The following is a 17773-nucleotide window of genomic DNA, read 5'->3' as shown; positions in this document are numbered from 1 at the left end:
GAAGAACTTTTTTTTGTGCTCTATTGGAATGGTGCGCCTTGTGTGTAGTGAATCCCGTAGGATTGGCGCGTGACGCGTCAAGAGTGTGCTTGATAATATATGACACGCGCTAGTCCTACGTCCTTTCCTTTTATACTGAAATTCACAAGAAAGCATGTCTGTGAGAATGCAATAACCGTCTCCATTCCTGCGTGATTCGCGTGACGTGTGGAGTTTTGTAAAAACCAACACTCCAATAGTTTTCTTTTAACCGTGTTGTTTATTTTTTTTAACTTATACTACATTTCAAAATATATTATTTATTAATTAATTATTTATTTATGATTGATTAATAAATTTAATAATAATATAAAATACAAAATAAAACAAAAAAAAATTGGCTATTATATGCACGGCAATGCACGTGTTGACACAAAACAAAAGGAAAAAAAGATCAAATTGGGCGAAAGATAATTGGCATAGTCTCCATTTTTAAAATTATTATTTTTATTTATACAGATACCTAATTTTGTGGCGGTTTAGGAGCTATTTTCGTTCGTGATATTTGATATTTTATTTTAAAAGTCTTAGTTTTGAATAAATATTACTATCGGTAATTGCCATTTGTCAATCACACAGAGGTTCTTGTTCGGTTTTTGAAAGGCCGATATAGCGCAGACGAATTCATTGTTGATAGTGTTCTAGGAAGTCGTGAAACGATTATTGCCAGTTTTTAAGCGTTTATATTAATCACAGAACGATAATTTTATAATTATCCAGTTGGCAAATAAAAATAAAAATGAACCAAGTTGTATCTTTATTCTTTGTTCACGGCATAGACCTATTTAAATGGTTCACGGTAAATACACTAACCGCGTGTCGACTACAGCTGTAGATAGATAACGCGATGCAGGTACACGTCCGAGACCATGATTATAATGATAATGATAATATTATTAGTCATAGCTCTTTACACTTTAATGATAACCGTTTGTTGATGTTATGATGTTGCTGTATTGCCTACATCCATTTTTTAGAGTATTTATTAAATAAAATAATAGCTTTTATTTTATACAGACATGATGGAGTTGAGCCACAGTTTGCTCTTAAACGAAGAGGCATTAAAACAATTGCCAGAATCTAAAAAACCAGTTTTTATCTTTGAATGGCTACGGTTTTTAGATAAAGTATTATTGACTTCGAAGAAAGTAAGTATTAATCTATATTGCTAGACAAGTAATATATTTTCATTGTCCAGCGGTCTATTATAATTAACACACTCAAAATAGTATAATTAAGTGAAATAAATATTGATAATGTTGGTATTATAGTTACATTGTTATATGAGTACAAAGTTTAAAGAAATTTTGATTATAGTTAATTGTACTTTGTTTTTTAAAAAATTTTTAAATTAAATATATTAATATATTTGTTAATCGATGAGTGATTCATCAATAAAAGAAAAAATATTTTTTGTTTATCATGTAATATAGGCCATTGCTTGAAATATGTCATGATATAAGTATTAGTCTCTATATAAATTCAGAACTTAAAATGATGGTAATTTTCAACATAAATATATTATATACACTGCTGACCTAGATAATTAAGAATTTGTGCATAATCATAGTTATATAATATATAATCATAAAAAAATTTGAAATATGTCTGAAAGATTTTAAGATTATTGTTTTTATGTACATATATTACCAACCAAATAATACACATCTATAGTTCTAAAGATAATTTTTTAATTTGAATTGAATTTCCTTCTAAAACCCATTTGGACTTATGAAGGCAGATATGGGGCTCAGTAAAAATTTTAAATAGTAACCGTGTTCAAAGATTCTAGTTAAAAATTCTTCGCATTATTTCTTAGGGAACTTAACTACGTTTTTATTAAATCCCTCCACTCCGATTCAAAAATATCCACAGTCATTGATTGAACCAAACTTCATATTACTTCAATAATTGGTTAAACCATTACCCTAATTCACTTATTTCTCAACTTGCATTTGTGAACTGCTCATATATATATATATATATATATATATATATATATAAAGTATTAAATAAATAATGTGAATGTGTGATGTAATAATTATCTTGATGAAGTACTTCTTATGAGAGATTACTTTACTCTTTGTATACTCTTCATAAATAATTTTATCTATGAAACATATTGTTCTAATTGTAATAGATTGCTTAAAAATAAAAATTGTTAAAAAAAATGTATTTTTATAAATATTGTATCTAAAATATTTATTTATTAAATTATTTATTAAAATATTATAATGAGAAATGATTTAATTATTTTTAATGCATTAGTTCAACATTTTTATAAAATTCAAATAATTTATTAATGGGTTTTGCTTTATATTTTAGGTTGATATAAAAGAATGTCAAAAGAAAATGGTTGATCAACTAACTAACTTAATTCAAGAAAATCCTGGCCCACCGACAAGAATATTGATTGCAAAATGTTTGTCTACTTTATTCAATGTTGGTGACACATTTCTTCTTTTTGATACAGTTAACAAGTGCAATGATATTTTACGTGTTAAAGATGATTCTTTAACTTATCTATCTACAAAATTGTACGTATTAATAATTTATACAAATATTATCTAAAATAAGCTAGTATGTGGTTTAGAAACTATCTTCTTTTTAAATTTTTCAGATCTGCTAGAATATTACTTAATCACTTAGTATTTGCATTTACATGCATTTTATATCATAAATATTATTATACTATAATACAATGGTTCCTAAACTTTTACAATCACAGAACCCTTAAAAAATAGTTTGTGTTTCGCAGAACCCTTATATCTTTAATTCCTTTAATTTTTCTAAAAAAAAAAAGGAAAACTAATACTCTAAAAAATTTTTTTAATAATACTGTTAAGATTGTTAATGATTACTCTTTATTAAAATTAGTTTATAACATATTTTTTTTTAATAATATAAAATAATATTTTTTCCAAATATAATATAAAATAAATTTCTCAATAATCACATACATCTAGCGGAACCCTTAGAATTGCCCCACGGAACCCAAAGATTCCGTGGAACACACTTTGGGAAACGCTGTTATAATATATAGTTAATATAATAATATTAATAGTTATATAATGTACAGTTTGTTTAAAACTGTGTATTCAATTACATAGTAACTATGGAATGGAATTAATTTTCATGATTCTATTTTTAAATAATTTATACATTTAAAAATAAAATATTTATTTACTAAAATTTAATTTGTTTAAATAAATACATATTTTTAAAATAAAATAATAAATTCTAAAAATATATATAGAATAGAAATTCTATACTAAGACATTTTTATTTATATTTTCATTTATAAAATGTATAATCTACAAATATTCTCTAAAATTAACTCTAAAAAAAACTAAACTTATTTTCAATACAGAGTTTATAATTAATTAATCATAATGCTTTTCATCTGCTGTATTCCCTCACTCAGTGCTGTAATTCTATAGAGCAGAATATTTCCCAATAAGCTATGATGTATCGAATGACTTTGTCATAGTGAACAATTCTGCTTTCTTGGTTTTCCTAATAATGTGAATGTAGTATTTCAATATGTATTGAGCAATTTTATAATAAATATGTTTAATACAAATAAAATGCATTCAGGTATATGGTAATATGATAATGATAATCAGTGGTCCATTTAAGAGGGGAAGGGGGTAAATATCTAGGTGTCATGATATTAGAAGGCACCAAGATTTTAGAACCATGCTAAATTTATTTTTGTTTTCATGTCAAGTGGCTAGTTATATTGTAAAAGAAGTACTTAAAATTAAATTTCTGAATTCATTCTGAGTCCTAACACACATTAGTTAATGGGGAAAAATAAAATTGAACAACCATAAAATTATTTATTTGATAATTTTTATTGATTTTGTGAAAAATATAACGGTCTAGTCTAATTGTTGAACTGTAGACACAATTTAAAATTTATATTTATAATCTTTCAGATTGTGCTGTGACTAAGTAATTAAATAAATGTTATATCTTATTTTAGTGTTATTATTTATTATTTTTTTTTATTAGGGGAAGGAGACAATAAAATAATTGCTTCTGAGCAACTTTTATCGAAATATGGCACTAATGATAATATTAAATTATTTCAAATTAAAATACATTGGAATGATAAAGTTGTAATATTAAACTGTCCTGGTTTATAATACATACAATTTAAATAATTATTATTTATTAGTTTGATTAATTAATTAAATTCATTTGTTTAGAGCTGCAATTACTTGTATGGGATTTATGTACAAAAATTTGGGTCGTATGATGGGACGTTCTTACGAAGAAACTGTTCATATTTTAATTAAAAGTCTTAAAAATGCAGAATCCCAAATGAGAGTTGAAATAATTATAACATTAGAAAAAGTAATTTACTATTTATTTTTTTAATAGATTTTAATAATTCATTTTAATATTTACTATATATTTTAGATTTGCTGTGGGATGGGAAGTGTTATGGGTAATATTCATAAAGATATTTATAAAGCTATTAGACATTCTCTTACTGATCGAGTTATGGCTGTTCGTACTGCTACTGCTAAAGTAAGTTGACTTTAGATTAAATTTTTTTAATAAATATTCATGATTTAATTATGTTTAGTGTTTGTTTGAAATGATAAAACATTCCAGTTTTTTGTACACATCTGATTTAGAAAATGTAGCTACATTATGCTTTCGAGCTTTTGAAAATGCTAATTATGAAGTAAGATGTGCTGTAGCAAAACTTTTAGGTTTTTTAATTGCTTCTACACAAATACAAAATAAAGAACATCATTCAGGTATGAAATTTATATATATATATATATTTCATTTTTTTACATAATACATTTAAAATGTTTATTAGTTCAAATGTCAAAATCAACAAAATGTGTAACATTAGAAGATGCATTGACAATATTAATGAATGGATTTTTAAGAGGTGGAACTGGTTTCCTTAAGGGGACTGGAGAAATTATCAAAGGAACTACTGGTAGTCATAGGGAAGTCAGAGTTGGTGTTACTTATGTAAATATTTTTACTTTTATATTAAATAAAAATAAATAAATTTATGTTATATACATTTCTTTATTATTTTTATGTATATATTTAGAGTTATGTGGAATTTGTCCATTCATTGGAAGTAACTTGGTTGGAAAAAAATTTACATACTTTCATGCGTCATATTTTAGAATTAGTAGCTAATCCAAAATCAGCATCATCTTATATTGATGCTGTTTATTCTAGAAAGTGTATTAGCTTTATTTTACGTAATGTGCTTGGACAAATGCTGAGTGAAAAAGCACAATCTTCTGTATGTAAAGAATTGGCTCTGATAGTTAAGAAACAAATGACTTCTATTGGTAAAATAATCATCATTGTTAATATGTATTGAATTTAAAATATTTTTTGTTTCTTTAGATTTTAGTCCAGAAAATGCTAAAGATTTTAATCAAGAAACCATATTTGGTCAACATTTTTTAGTTTGTGCATTGCAAGAAATGGGTTGTTTATTACTTAATATGGGTACAATGGCTAACAATCTTATATCAGATAATACATGTAGTAAGTTTAAACTTAGTTTAATATTTCCATTAGTAACTAAACTTTCATATATATTTTTTTTTCATTTTAGATGTTATTGAAACTGCTTTATCTGTTATGGTACATCCAAGTCAAGCTGCTCGATTAGCAGCTGCTTGGTGTATACGGTGTGTATGTATCGCTTTACCAAGCCAGTGTACTCCTTTGATTGATCGGTATTATGTATTTAATTTTTATTTATTAACAAATAAATTAATATTTATTTTTATTCCTAGATGTATTGAGAATATTGAAAGTACAAGAGCAACACCAGAAATAATTATTGGTTATAGTTCTGTACTTATTGGCATTCTTGGAAGTGTAAATGTGTCACCCTTGGGCATTCCTCATATGCGAGGAAAAGTTAGTTATCTTATTATTTTATATCTATTTTCATATCTATTTTATAAAAATTAGTATGTAAAATAGTATTTTACTTATTCATGAGTGATGATTTTATGTTTTATGAATAGATTATATTTAATACTGCAGAAGATTTACTTAGAAGTGCTAGTCAAAATAGTCGATTATCCCTAAGTAGAACACAAGCTGGATGGCTACTAATTGGTGGTGTTATGACATTAGGTAATATTTTTACACTATTTAGACATGCTTTAACTATAATATATTATTTATAATATTAGGCGTTAGTGTTGTTCGAGGGCTTCTACCACGTATGCTTCTTTTATGGAGAAATTCTTTTCCTAGATCATCTAAAGAACTTGAGTCTGAAAAAGCAAGGGGTGATGCATTTACTTGGCAGGTAAGAAGGAATAGTTATTTTATAATAAATAAGCTTTATTCATAATTATTTGTTTTACTTTTTAACTTTAGTTAATTTTAGAAGGTCGAGCAGGAGCTCTTGCATCAATTCATAGTTTTTTATTCAACTGTAATGAACTAGTCACTGAAGATATTATTAGAAGATTATTGATTCCAATTGAATCTGCTCTTGCTATGCTAATTAAGTAAACCTATAGAATTATATGAATAATTAATTTAATTAATTATAGTAGTGAATATTTTTATATTATTTGAAATTTTTTACTATAATTTTTAATTAGTATTTGTTTTTAGTATGAATTCGGTTGTTAAAAGTTGTGGTCAACATTTGAAAGCTCCCATAGCATTAGTTCGATTACGATTATATGAAACATTATCTTTGATCCCTGCACAAGATTTTGAAGGTACATACATCTGTTAACTAGTTTTATATTTCTCTTATTTTTTTTGAGTTTATTGATAACCTCAAGTTATCATATTTTATTGTGTCATAATATAATTTGTCTTTAGAGGAAATAAAACCTTAATATCTAATTTCAGCTTCATTTACACATATTTTGAGACTGTTGGTCTCAGAATTTACATTAGCTGAGAATCCAGCCAATACTATTACATCAAAATTAAGATATGTTTGCCAAAATGAAGAAGGAATGCTCTTGGGAATATGTCCAGTTCAGCATTCACATCATCAAACTATTGAAGATCAAGTAATGAATTAAATATTAGTTTTAGTATAGTTATACACAAGTAATACTTAGAGTGATTTGTATTTTAATACTCATAGTATTGTAAATGATTTAAATTAACTTTTTCATTTGAACTTGCTGCTTATTAATAAGGTGGATTGTTCAAGAAAAGTTGAATATGATTATGTAAGTTATCATGAATTAAACTGTTATTTATAATAATTTATAACATAAATATATAAATGATAATTATTTATTATATGCTATGATTAAATTTACTTATATAATCATAGTAATGACTTAAAAAAATGTTATGTTTTTACAATATTTTATCAATTATTAATTGTGTAAGCAACTCTAATTTGCATATTTGCAATAATACAATTATATTTTAAATAACTGTAAATATTTTAATTAATTTAAGCTTGTACTCAAATCATTTTCAATCTAACTACTTAAATGAAAGTCGACTTTCAACAATTTAAATACATTAGTGCTAACCTTAGAAGGCCTGATTTAGTTATTATATAGACTGTAAAAAAAACTACTTAATTCAAACTTTATTTATTTAATATACAATTTATCTTAGAAATAATTTCCGATTTGTTTTAATTTGTAAATTACAACAATACATTTTTATTTTTTCAGCTAATTCAAAATAATGCCATTGGATCAGGTGCTTTAGAACATGATCCTAGATATCTTTACCTCTCTGTATCTAAAGTAAGTACTAGAACAACTATTAAAATGCTTGTTTGTTTTTTACACTGTGTTAAGTATTATTTTTTTTCTTACATTTGGAAAATAACTAAGATTTAATTGAAATTGATTTTATTATTATAGTACTTCAAGTAAATTACTTATTATTTTAAGTATAAAAATAAAAATGTATGTAACATGTGGTTTTCGATCTCTGAAATTAGTAGTAGTATTTTAATGTTTAATAATTATGTAATAATATTGACTTGGGAAAACATAAAACATTTGTTGTTACTATCAACTAATTAAATCCTATTATACAATGTATAATTTTTTAAATCCATTTATACTATAAATTTCTCAACTTCTTAAAATTCATATAGTATGATTTTAATTATTTTAATGTACAAAATTATATCTAAATTTTTCATTTATTTATCTTACCATAAATAATTTTATTAGAGTTAATACAGTGAACCCTGTTTATTACAGAAAATGGAATAGGTCTTGTTACAAATTATTATATTTATTGTATAGGGTATGTTGTTAACTTTTCTAATACCCTAATATTTCTTTGGTTTCATATAGTTGTTTCTTGGACAGTTTTTCCTTTATTTGTAAATAATTATCCTGTTTACCTTATGTTATATCTATTATAAGTGTAAAAAACAAACATATAACTATAGTTAGTTCATTATTATAATGTGTGCACTTTTTAAAAATAAATTATAATCTAGGATGATAATGTACCAAGCCCTTTACCACTTGGTGTATCTGTAATTGATGCATCTGTTACCTTATTTGGATTAATTTTTCCTCGTGTGGCTAATAAACATAGAATTCAAATGATTGACCATTTCACCGATCAAATAAAATACTCAAAATCATGTCGATGTGATGCTATTTCTACCAATATTTTTGCTTCGCTATTAGCTGGTCTAAAAGCACTTTCAGACACAAAATCAACAATAGGTCATGAAGAAATTAAAACTACTACAGCCACTCTAATAATGGTATTATATTGAATTCTTGATTACATTTTTAAAGTATTACTTGAATAAATAATAATAATTTTATGTTTATATCAATATTATATTTATATATTGTTATTTCGTTTTTATTAATAGTTAATCATTCCCAAATTGATTTTAATTTTTAGAATGCTTTAACAAATGGAAATACTATTTTACGTGTGGCTGCTGCCGAAAGTGTTGGGCGTATGGCTCAGGCTGTTTCAGATTCAAGATTTACTGCTATGCTTGCACAAAATAGTTTTGATCGTCTTCGTTGTGCTAGGGATGTTCCTAGTAGAACTGGGCATTCTTTAGCTCTTGGCTATTTACATAGACATGTAGGTGGTATGGGATCTTCTCATCATTTAAATACTAGTGTAAGCATTTTGCTTGCTTTAGCTCAAGATACTACATCACCAATTGTTCAGGTTAGTTTTAATATTATAATGTTATACTTTCAAATTGGTTTAAAATATGTTATTTTTCATACCTGCTTTAGGTCTGGTCCCTTCATGCTTTATCTCTTATAGCCAATTCAGGGGGCCCAATGTTTAGAGGTTATATAGAACCTTCACTATCATTGGCTCTAAAATTGTTATTGATAGTTCCACATTACCATGCTGATGTTCATCAATGTATTGGAAAATTGATTTCTGCTCTTATCACTACTATTGGACCAGAATTACAAGGTAAACAATTTATTTTATTATTTATCAAATATTACATGCATTTGTCATATGAATTGAGGTTTCAGAATGAGTACAAATCTCCAATGATCATTTTCTGGCTATAGAACTGATTATATCTGATTGGTCAATAATAGAGGTTAAAACATAAAATATATGTAAATATTTTCTTATAAAACTGTGTAATTTATATTTAGCTATTATAATTTAAATGCCATTATTATACTTACATTTCAAAAAAATATAAAAAATTTTATTAGTATTATTATACTTATACATATTTATAATTACAGATGTAGTCAAAATAATAAAATTTACCAGTATATTGTCAATTAAAAATATATTTTTTTTTTTGTAATATTTCAAATAAACCTTGCTATTTAGTAATAAATTAGAATTGTGAGATACACTTTTTATATTATTTCAGATTGCACATTAAGTCATTCATTTTGTTTATAAATATGGAACTTTGACACTGAATTTGAATAAAATCTAATATTAAATAAATTTAGTGTACTACTATTATTTATACTTTCATAGTTTTACACCAACAATTGACTGAATATCTATCATAATTAGATAGTACAACTGAATAATTTTTTGAAATTACTTATTAATTTAATCTATGCTTTTGTTTTAATATTAAATTATATTAAATATATTATATATGTAAAAACTTTCCTGAAATAGTTTATACCAATAATTGATAATTTTCCTTTTCTTAAATTATATTTTTAATTTTTATGTTATGATTTAGGTAATTCAGCATCAATTACAACTGCACGATCATCATTTCTATGTGCATGTGCTATAATGCAAGATCATGAAGATCCATTAGTTCAAGCGGAGTCAACTGTTTGTCTTCAAGAATTGCATTTATTTACCCCACGACATGTTAATTTGACTGCATTAGTTTGGACTTTATGCGTGAGTATTATAATTGTATTTACATTTTTTTTCTAGGTACTCTGCGTTTTTCACACCTTTGTTGTGTAATTGTGACAATTCCACAAAACATTTAAATAAAAAAAAGTTGTTCTAACTAGAAACATTATAGATATGTATATATATTCGAAAAACATGGCAAATTTTAAGTTTTATAGATACTATTTAAATTATTTCAAACTACAACAGTTTTTGATATATAATGGGACATTTTGTTTGCATTACTCATGTTGCACAAAAATGAGTGATATTGTTTTTTAGTATTTATTTAAATATACCATAATGTATTAGATACAAGATAATATATTTTAATAATTATCTACTTAAATTATTTACAGCAAAATTTATCAAACAGCCATTTAATTTTAAGAAAAGCTGCAGTGTCATGTTTGAGACAGCTGTCACAACGAGAGGCCAAAGAAGTTTGTGAAATAGCAGAATCATTTGTTAATTCTCCTAAAAACAATAATTATAATGGTAACTAATAACATTTATTCAAAATAATTTTTAGATTCTAAAAAAAAAAAAATAATATAGCTGTTACTTTTATTTATTTATGACATTTATGACTGTGGTACTCTGTAAAGATTAAATAATACTCTAAATATATGGAATACTTATTAACTCTAACATTTTATACATAATTTATCATTTTTGAACTCTTATTTATTAATTGATAAATTAGTTTCCAGTACTTATTTCTTCAGTTAATTGTCTTATTTAGTGTATTCACTATTGTAAAAAAGAAATAAATAATAATAAATCATGATGTATATACGATGTAGATAATTTATTTTAATTATATAATTTTAAGTAGAACTACCTATAATCATATCAAAGGAACTTGTTAAATATAGTTTTTTCAACCAACACATTGAACTTACCTAAACTATGGAACGAACGTGCTTCCCATAAATAATTTTTATTTCATTTACATTTATTCTTATTCATTATTCAATATTTTTTTAGGATTTTTACTCACAGAATCAGGATTACCAGGTGTTTTGTTCAATATGTTAGACACAGAAATGGATAAACAGCTTATCAAGGATATTCATGATACTCTCATTAGCATGCTTCAAATGCTGGCTGTTAATAACCTTACAAAATGGATAAATTTATGTAAATCAGTTTTAACTGTTTCTTCAGGTATTCAAAAATAGTTGAACTATTATTATTATGCTAATTGAAACATTCATATAAATAATAATTACTATTGTAATGTATTTAGAAATAAATCAAAAGGAAATAGATAAAAATGAAGGAACTATTATGAATGATGATGATGAAACTGGAGATGATCATGATGAATTTCAAAAAGATTCTAAAAATGAAAATTCAATGAAAAGAAAACAACAACCCAAATGGCCAACTAGAGTTTTCGCTGTGCAATGCATTTGTCGGATAATATCTACTTGCCATAAAGAATATGATTCTGCTCCTCATTTTAATTTGTCATTAGCTAAAGAATTGTCATTTACCAATAATAAAGGTATGATGAACTGCTTAAATTACATTTTAATCTGTTTAATAATGTTACTTTTACCGCTATTTAGGAGATTATTTGATTCTTCATTTATCTGATTTAATAAGAATGGCGTTCATGGCAGCAACCAGTGATAGTGATCAATTGCGCTTAGAAGGATTTGAAACTCTTAATGAAATCATTGAAAAATTTGCTCAAGTTCCTGAACCAGAATTCCCTGGTCATTTGCTGTTAGAACAATTTCAAGCTCAAGTAATTAATTTCCTTTATTAAACATTTAGTAATATTTAATTATTTACCCTTATTGTGTTCATTTTCATAATTTAACTTTAGGTAAGTGCTGCATTGAGACCAGCATTTTCAGATGATACTCCCAGTCATGTGACAGCTGCTGCATGTCGTGTATGTGGAACATGGATTGGAAGTGGAGTTGCACGTGATTTGAGTGATTTAAAACGAGTTTATCATTTATTAGTTACATCTCTTAAGAAACTCAACCCTGGTTTTAATATTAATTTCAACAGTTTGTATAATGAAAGTGTTGCAACGTTTGAATGTTTAGCAATACTTAAAGCTTGGGCCCAGGTTATTATTAATTTTAACGCATTATCAGTTTTCGTTTTAAAATTGAATTAAAAGTTTATTTATTTTAGATTTATATTATTGCCATGATAAATAATGGTACTGCTCCTGGAAATTTTAATCAAAATTCATATATTAACGTGAATGAAAAAAATGACGATTTTGGAAATTATGAAGGACCAAATGATAACTTGTTGACTTTAATTCATCCAGAATTAAATATGTTATCTAAAAATTGGCAATCTGCTCTTAAGGATCATGCCCTTTTATTGCTACCCTGTGGTATATATTTATCGTTTTTATTAATACATTTTTTTAAAATAATTAATTAAATAAGATTTTTAAAGTCTTGTCCATTTGCGAGAAATTTAACATTGAAGCTTATTTATTGCTACAATTCAACTGTACTCAATTGAAATTAATCATAAAATTAAAGTTGTGTCATTTTTCTGTAAATTGTTTTAAAATTTCCAACTGGCTTCATTTATGAGAACCAAGAACTACTAAAAATAACAATTTTTGACCCTGTTTTATCTACTATAAAGGCAACCACACATGTTCCGATTGACCTGTCAGTTTTGTCTATGTAGGACACCGGAAATCAGCTGGCTATTACGTCTGTGGGTTCTGGTCGCCTGAACAGTTGTAACTGTACAGGCCATCAGAGAAAATATGAAAACGCTTGTCTATCTAGCCAACTGTGGGTTATGTAGGTGTGTTGGAATGTGTGTGGATTTTGGCCGTCTAGCCAAACTGCCAATATTTAATTTAATTTCACAGTTCACATATTGATATAGTGAGTATACTATTTTTGCACTGCCAAGGTGAATTTGTGAGATTTCCTCGTAGTTATATTTTTCTTTTTAATGAATGGAGTCACTAATGAAAAAAGTTGGAAGTATGTTTCTTTGTTCATTCACAAATAATTATGCCACTTTTGGTAACAACTTAAATTCTGTCAACAGATTAATGTGAGAATATTGTTTTTTTTTTTTTTGTAACCAATTTTTACACGATTGTCTACGTTTATGTTTTTATTTTTATTATCACTTTTCATGGGTATCAATAAGTTTATAGTAGCAAGGGTGTCTTCGCTTTGGTAGCCAGGTCAATTAAAGAACTGATCTTTTTGTAATTTTATCTCTTAATAAATAACTTCATTCATAGTTCCAAGAGTGATTATATTTAGCTTATTGTCCAGTCACTCAATATTTTTTATGATTTTTAATAGTTTGGTTTTGACCAGTATCATTTTGAATAGTAAATCAAATTTATAATTTTAAGCAAAGAGATATGATATATTGTATTTTGAAATGTAATTATATTAACAATAAATAAATAATTAAAATATATTATATTTATTTGTATTGAGTATTCAAGTTTAAATAATTTTACAGAGTTTAACAGTCAACTTCCTCATGAAGGCGGAGCCTTTTATACTTCTAGTACAATTGATAATAGTAGAAACCATTATAAAAATGCTTGGCCTCCAATTTTGTATGCTTTATCACTATGGTTGAATTCTGAAGATTTTAAATTGGAAAATAGTAATATTAATAAAGAACTACAAGATAAATTTTATCTAATATTTGGTAATTTCATGTTTAAAAATCAATATTATTTAATACCATTAAAAAATATATGTTTATAATAAAATAAAATTATAATAATTTTAGGAATCTGTACTGAAGCAATATGTAATCAACGAACTTTGGAAAATATTGACAATTTTATAACTTGTCTTAAATCATTATATACTATTTTAGATTCATCATTAGCAAGACAAATTATGATGAAAAATTCTATTTTAGCTGTTGAAACATTAAATATTATGCACAAGTAATAAATCATTTTTTATCTATAATGTAAACCAAATATAGGTCTAAATGAAGCCCAGGCATCAAGTTAAAAAGGGGTGGGTAGTTGTTGGATAATAATATGTAAATCACATAATTATCATATATATTTAGGTAGAGAATTATTGATGTATGAGTTTTGAATGAGATGAATTTAAATATGGGTGGGTGGGTGGTAAACTAGACTTTGCAATTGGCATCAAAAAAATTTTTATCTCGGTACGCCACTGATGTAAACTAAATATTAATATAGAAACTGTTATATTTTAATTATATTTTATGTGTGCCATTTTAGATTACTTTTAACAACTGATAGCATAGAAGTTCAGCAGACTATTATGAACATAGTACAACAAATAGTAAAAGGTGCTCAAGAAGATTTAAAAATCAAAAATTCAAAATCTTTTAATGGTAATGGCTAATGACGCATTATTAACATTTTGTATTTTATGTTTGCCTCCTGATAATAAATTAAATAAATATAAAACATTTATAGATAAAAACCTTGAATTATCAACTACTGAAGATGTAGAATATTTAAGTGATGGTGGACAAGGTGGTATATTGGAACATGATAAAAGTATTGTATTTGCTACCTTAGAAGTTTGCATGTGTTTGATTGTTCGGCAAATACCAGATATGAATCCAACACCTTTAGTTTCTTCAACCAGAAAATTATATTCAAACTGTTTAAATCATAGTGTAATTGCTACAACATTAAATATAATGGCTCAACTTCCAAATCTTTGTTCACCCAGTGGTAAATTTGTTGTTCAATAAATAATAATTTAATATACATATAATTAATGTACAAGCATTAATAATAAATATCTAATTTACAGGTGGAGTTCAGATACTTCCAACAATTTCTTATTTAACGACTAATATACTAAAAGAATTAGGAGAAATTAATAGCTGTAATGAGACATCTAAACAAAAAGTTTCAATTGTAGCTGCTTTGGACTGTTTTCAAGTACTTTGTAAACATCCTTATGGTTATCATAAAATATCTGAAAATAAATGGAGATCTCTTTTACAAAGTACCGTTGCTAAACTTATTGATATTTCTAAAACAGGTGATAGCACAATTATTATTCTTTTAATAAGTTTATTAACTTTTATTTGATCTGTATTCAGGAGATGAAGGTAAAAAAGTTGATGAAGTAACAATGTTATCTGTTATTACAGTATTTACATTACATTCACCACCTGGTGTTATGTGTGTACAAAATATTTTATATCCTTGCATTAATTACTGCACTCAGTGTTTTGGAAGTAATAATATTGTTGTAAGTATATAATTTTTATTTCTATTACACATATTGAAAGTTAATTTTTTTTTTTTTTTACAAAGTCTTATTTATCTCGTGTATAAAATTTTAAAAACAATGATTTAAGCTAACATATTTCTAATAAATAAAACTAAGTTATTCTATGCACATTGTATTTCATATATATATATATATATATAATCATTTAATTCAAGAAATGTACTTCATACAAATATTTATTGCTTAGGTAAAAACAAAATGCATTCAATTTCTTAGATCAGTTTTTCAACTTGAAGATAAGTATATTGCAACAGGTTATATACAAGCATTAGCTCCACGTCTTATGGAATTACTGTATGAAGATATCCCAGAAACATTTGTGGAATCTCATTTAATTATGCTTTGTGAAGCAATTAGTGCAATTGAATGTTTAGTTCAGTTGGCACCACCTAAACACAGTAATGTTATAATTATTATTATCATTTAATACAAACATAAAAAGAAGGTCTTGAGTATAAATCTATTAGGTTAAATTAGATTACTCATTAATTTATCATAATATTCTTGGAATTATATTTGTATTAAGAAATTTCACTCTTAAAACTGAGATGTAGAAAATTTTAATTCATTTTATAACTATTTCAATGATCGTAGTAAATATATTTTATTTTATATTTATTATTAAATAAACTAATATTTTTTCATAATATACATAATTTTCATCATATATTAAGTATTTTGAAACTATTGATAAATTAATTTCAAAAGTATAAGAAAAATTGATCAATATCAGTCATCTTTCTTTTTTTTTTTTGTTCATGCTGATTTAGGATAATATTTATAGGTTAACATTTGAAAATATCTGTTGAATAAGAAATAAATGATAATATTAATTTTGGATTTTAGGAATTCAAATGTTATCATTGCTTGTGCCAGCTCTAATCAATGTTCTTATTGATACAGAATTGACAAAATATGATAATAATGTATCTAAATACCGGTGTAAACTTCATGAGTTTAGTTTACAATGTTTGTTGAAGATTGGACCAGTTTATCCACAAGTATTTTCTATATTCACTACAGTTTATAATAAATGTATATTTTATAATTGTTATTTTTTCAGGAATTTAAAATTATTATGTCTCAAAATAATAAATTGAGAACAAAATTAGAAAATACCATTAAAACTAATAAATCTTCGCAACAACAATTTAATGCTAACTGTCAAATACCACCAAGTATAACAAAATCAATACAGCCTTCTATAAAATTGAAAACCGATTTCACTAATTTTAGTTAACATTAATAATAATAATTTAATATTTTTATAACTATAAGGTTTTAAATATTTTAATTAGGATATTCATTTTATTGTAAAGTAATAATGAATTGTTTGATATAAATAGTTAATTATTAATAGAATCTAGGTATTAAGTTACCAATTTTATAATGGACTGATGACATCATAGTTAAAATTGAATTAATAAATTTTGTATAAAAGTAAAATAGTTGATTATTGTAAAATTATTACAATATGAACATTATTAAATGTTTTTGTAATGAATTATAAATTATATGATATGTATACTTATATAAAATGTATTAAACGTTAAATAATTAGTATATTTTAAAAACTTTTAAATTATATATTTATTACTATAAAAATAGTTTTAAAAAAATATTATAATTTATAATTGATTTATTTGTTATGTTATTAATTTGTCTCAAACAATATGTGTACTGTACAGTTGATGCTGAGCAGACTTCGCCCAATGCATTTTAGTTACACTTATGATGTGTTATTAGTTCTTAATTTTGTTTATTGTTTTATGGGTAGTAAGCTCAATCATTGTACAACATTCAAATGAAACAAACATAGTACATTAACTAATATAGAATTTTCTGTAAAAGTGTTTTTTTCTTTGCCATTATGACCCATGTAGGTATTATTTCATGTAATACTCATAATAACTTGACTGTAATGAACTTGATACTTGATAGACTATATCTGAAAACATCAAATGTACTAGGACTAAGCTACCTGCCAGAGTTTATGGTGAGAATTTAATATTTAGGTAATTATCAAAGAAAACATGAATATTTCAAACATCTTAGACAGTATAATAGGACATAATAATAGTGATTTTTCTGAACACATAAAAATCTTTTAG

The 17773-nt window shown here is 25.1% G+C and overlaps 1 protein-coding gene across 2 annotated transcripts; it reads left to right on the top strand.

Annotated features, from left to right (window-relative positions):
* Positions 1–951: 951 nt before the first annotated feature.
* LOC112679300 (HEAT repeat-containing protein 5B) lies at positions 952–16914 on the top strand. 2 transcript variants are annotated; one of them, XM_025549049.1, is made up of 36 exons: positions 1059–1187; positions 2365–2576; positions 4254–4401; positions 4468–4578; positions 4637–4814; positions 4880–5040; positions 5126–5375; positions 5434–5577; positions 5648–5771; positions 5832–5958; positions 6069–6180; positions 6240–6358; positions 6430–6563; positions 6673–6782; positions 6919–7085; positions 7218–7250; positions 7713–7787; positions 8501–8776; positions 8923–9204; positions 9276–9465; positions 10220–10389; positions 10746–10884; positions 11377–11556; positions 11639–11899; positions 11964–12145; positions 12227–12478; positions 12547–12757; positions 13873–14067; positions 14152–14314; positions 14627–14742; positions 14828–15091; positions 15174–15407; positions 15469–15620; positions 15850–16060; positions 16509–16663; positions 16726–16902. In XM_025549049.1, the coding sequence occupies exons 1-36, from the start codon at positions 1059–1061 to the stop codon at positions 16900–16902; spliced, it is 6144 nt and encodes a 2047-aa protein (XP_025404834.1). The 2 variants fall into 2 exon arrangements, with proteins under 2 accessions (XP_025404835.1, XP_025404834.1); XM_025549050.1 differs by lacking the exon at positions 7218–7250 and having other exon boundaries at positions 952–1187; positions 16726–16914.
* Positions 16915–17773: the final 859 nt, after the last annotated feature.

Source organism: Sipha flava, unplaced genomic scaffold (assembly GCF_003268045.1).
Source record: "Sipha flava isolate LNK unplaced genomic scaffold, YSA_version1 134_pilon_pilon, whole genome shotgun sequence".
Classification (NCBI taxonomy): Eukaryota; Metazoa; Arthropoda; class Insecta; order Hemiptera; family Aphididae; genus Sipha; species Sipha flava.
Note: the sequence above shows the minus strand (reverse complement) of the source record. Positions and strands in the feature narration are given on the sequence as shown.

Bases quoted from the DNA above. Each gene is read 5' to 3' on its own strand.
- LOC112679300 (XM_025549049.1), top strand. From the start codon at position 1,059: ATGATGGAGTTGAGCCACAGTTTGCTCTTAAACGAAGAGGCATTAAAA. The intron at 6,181-6,239 runs GTAATATTTTTA...TTATAATATTAG, and splicing joins TGGTGGTGTTATGACATTAG to GCGTTAGTGTTGTTCGAGGG. The intron at 14,315-14,626 runs GTAATAAATCAT...GTGCCATTTTAG, and splicing joins ACATTAAATATTATGCACAA to ATTACTTTTAACAACTGATA.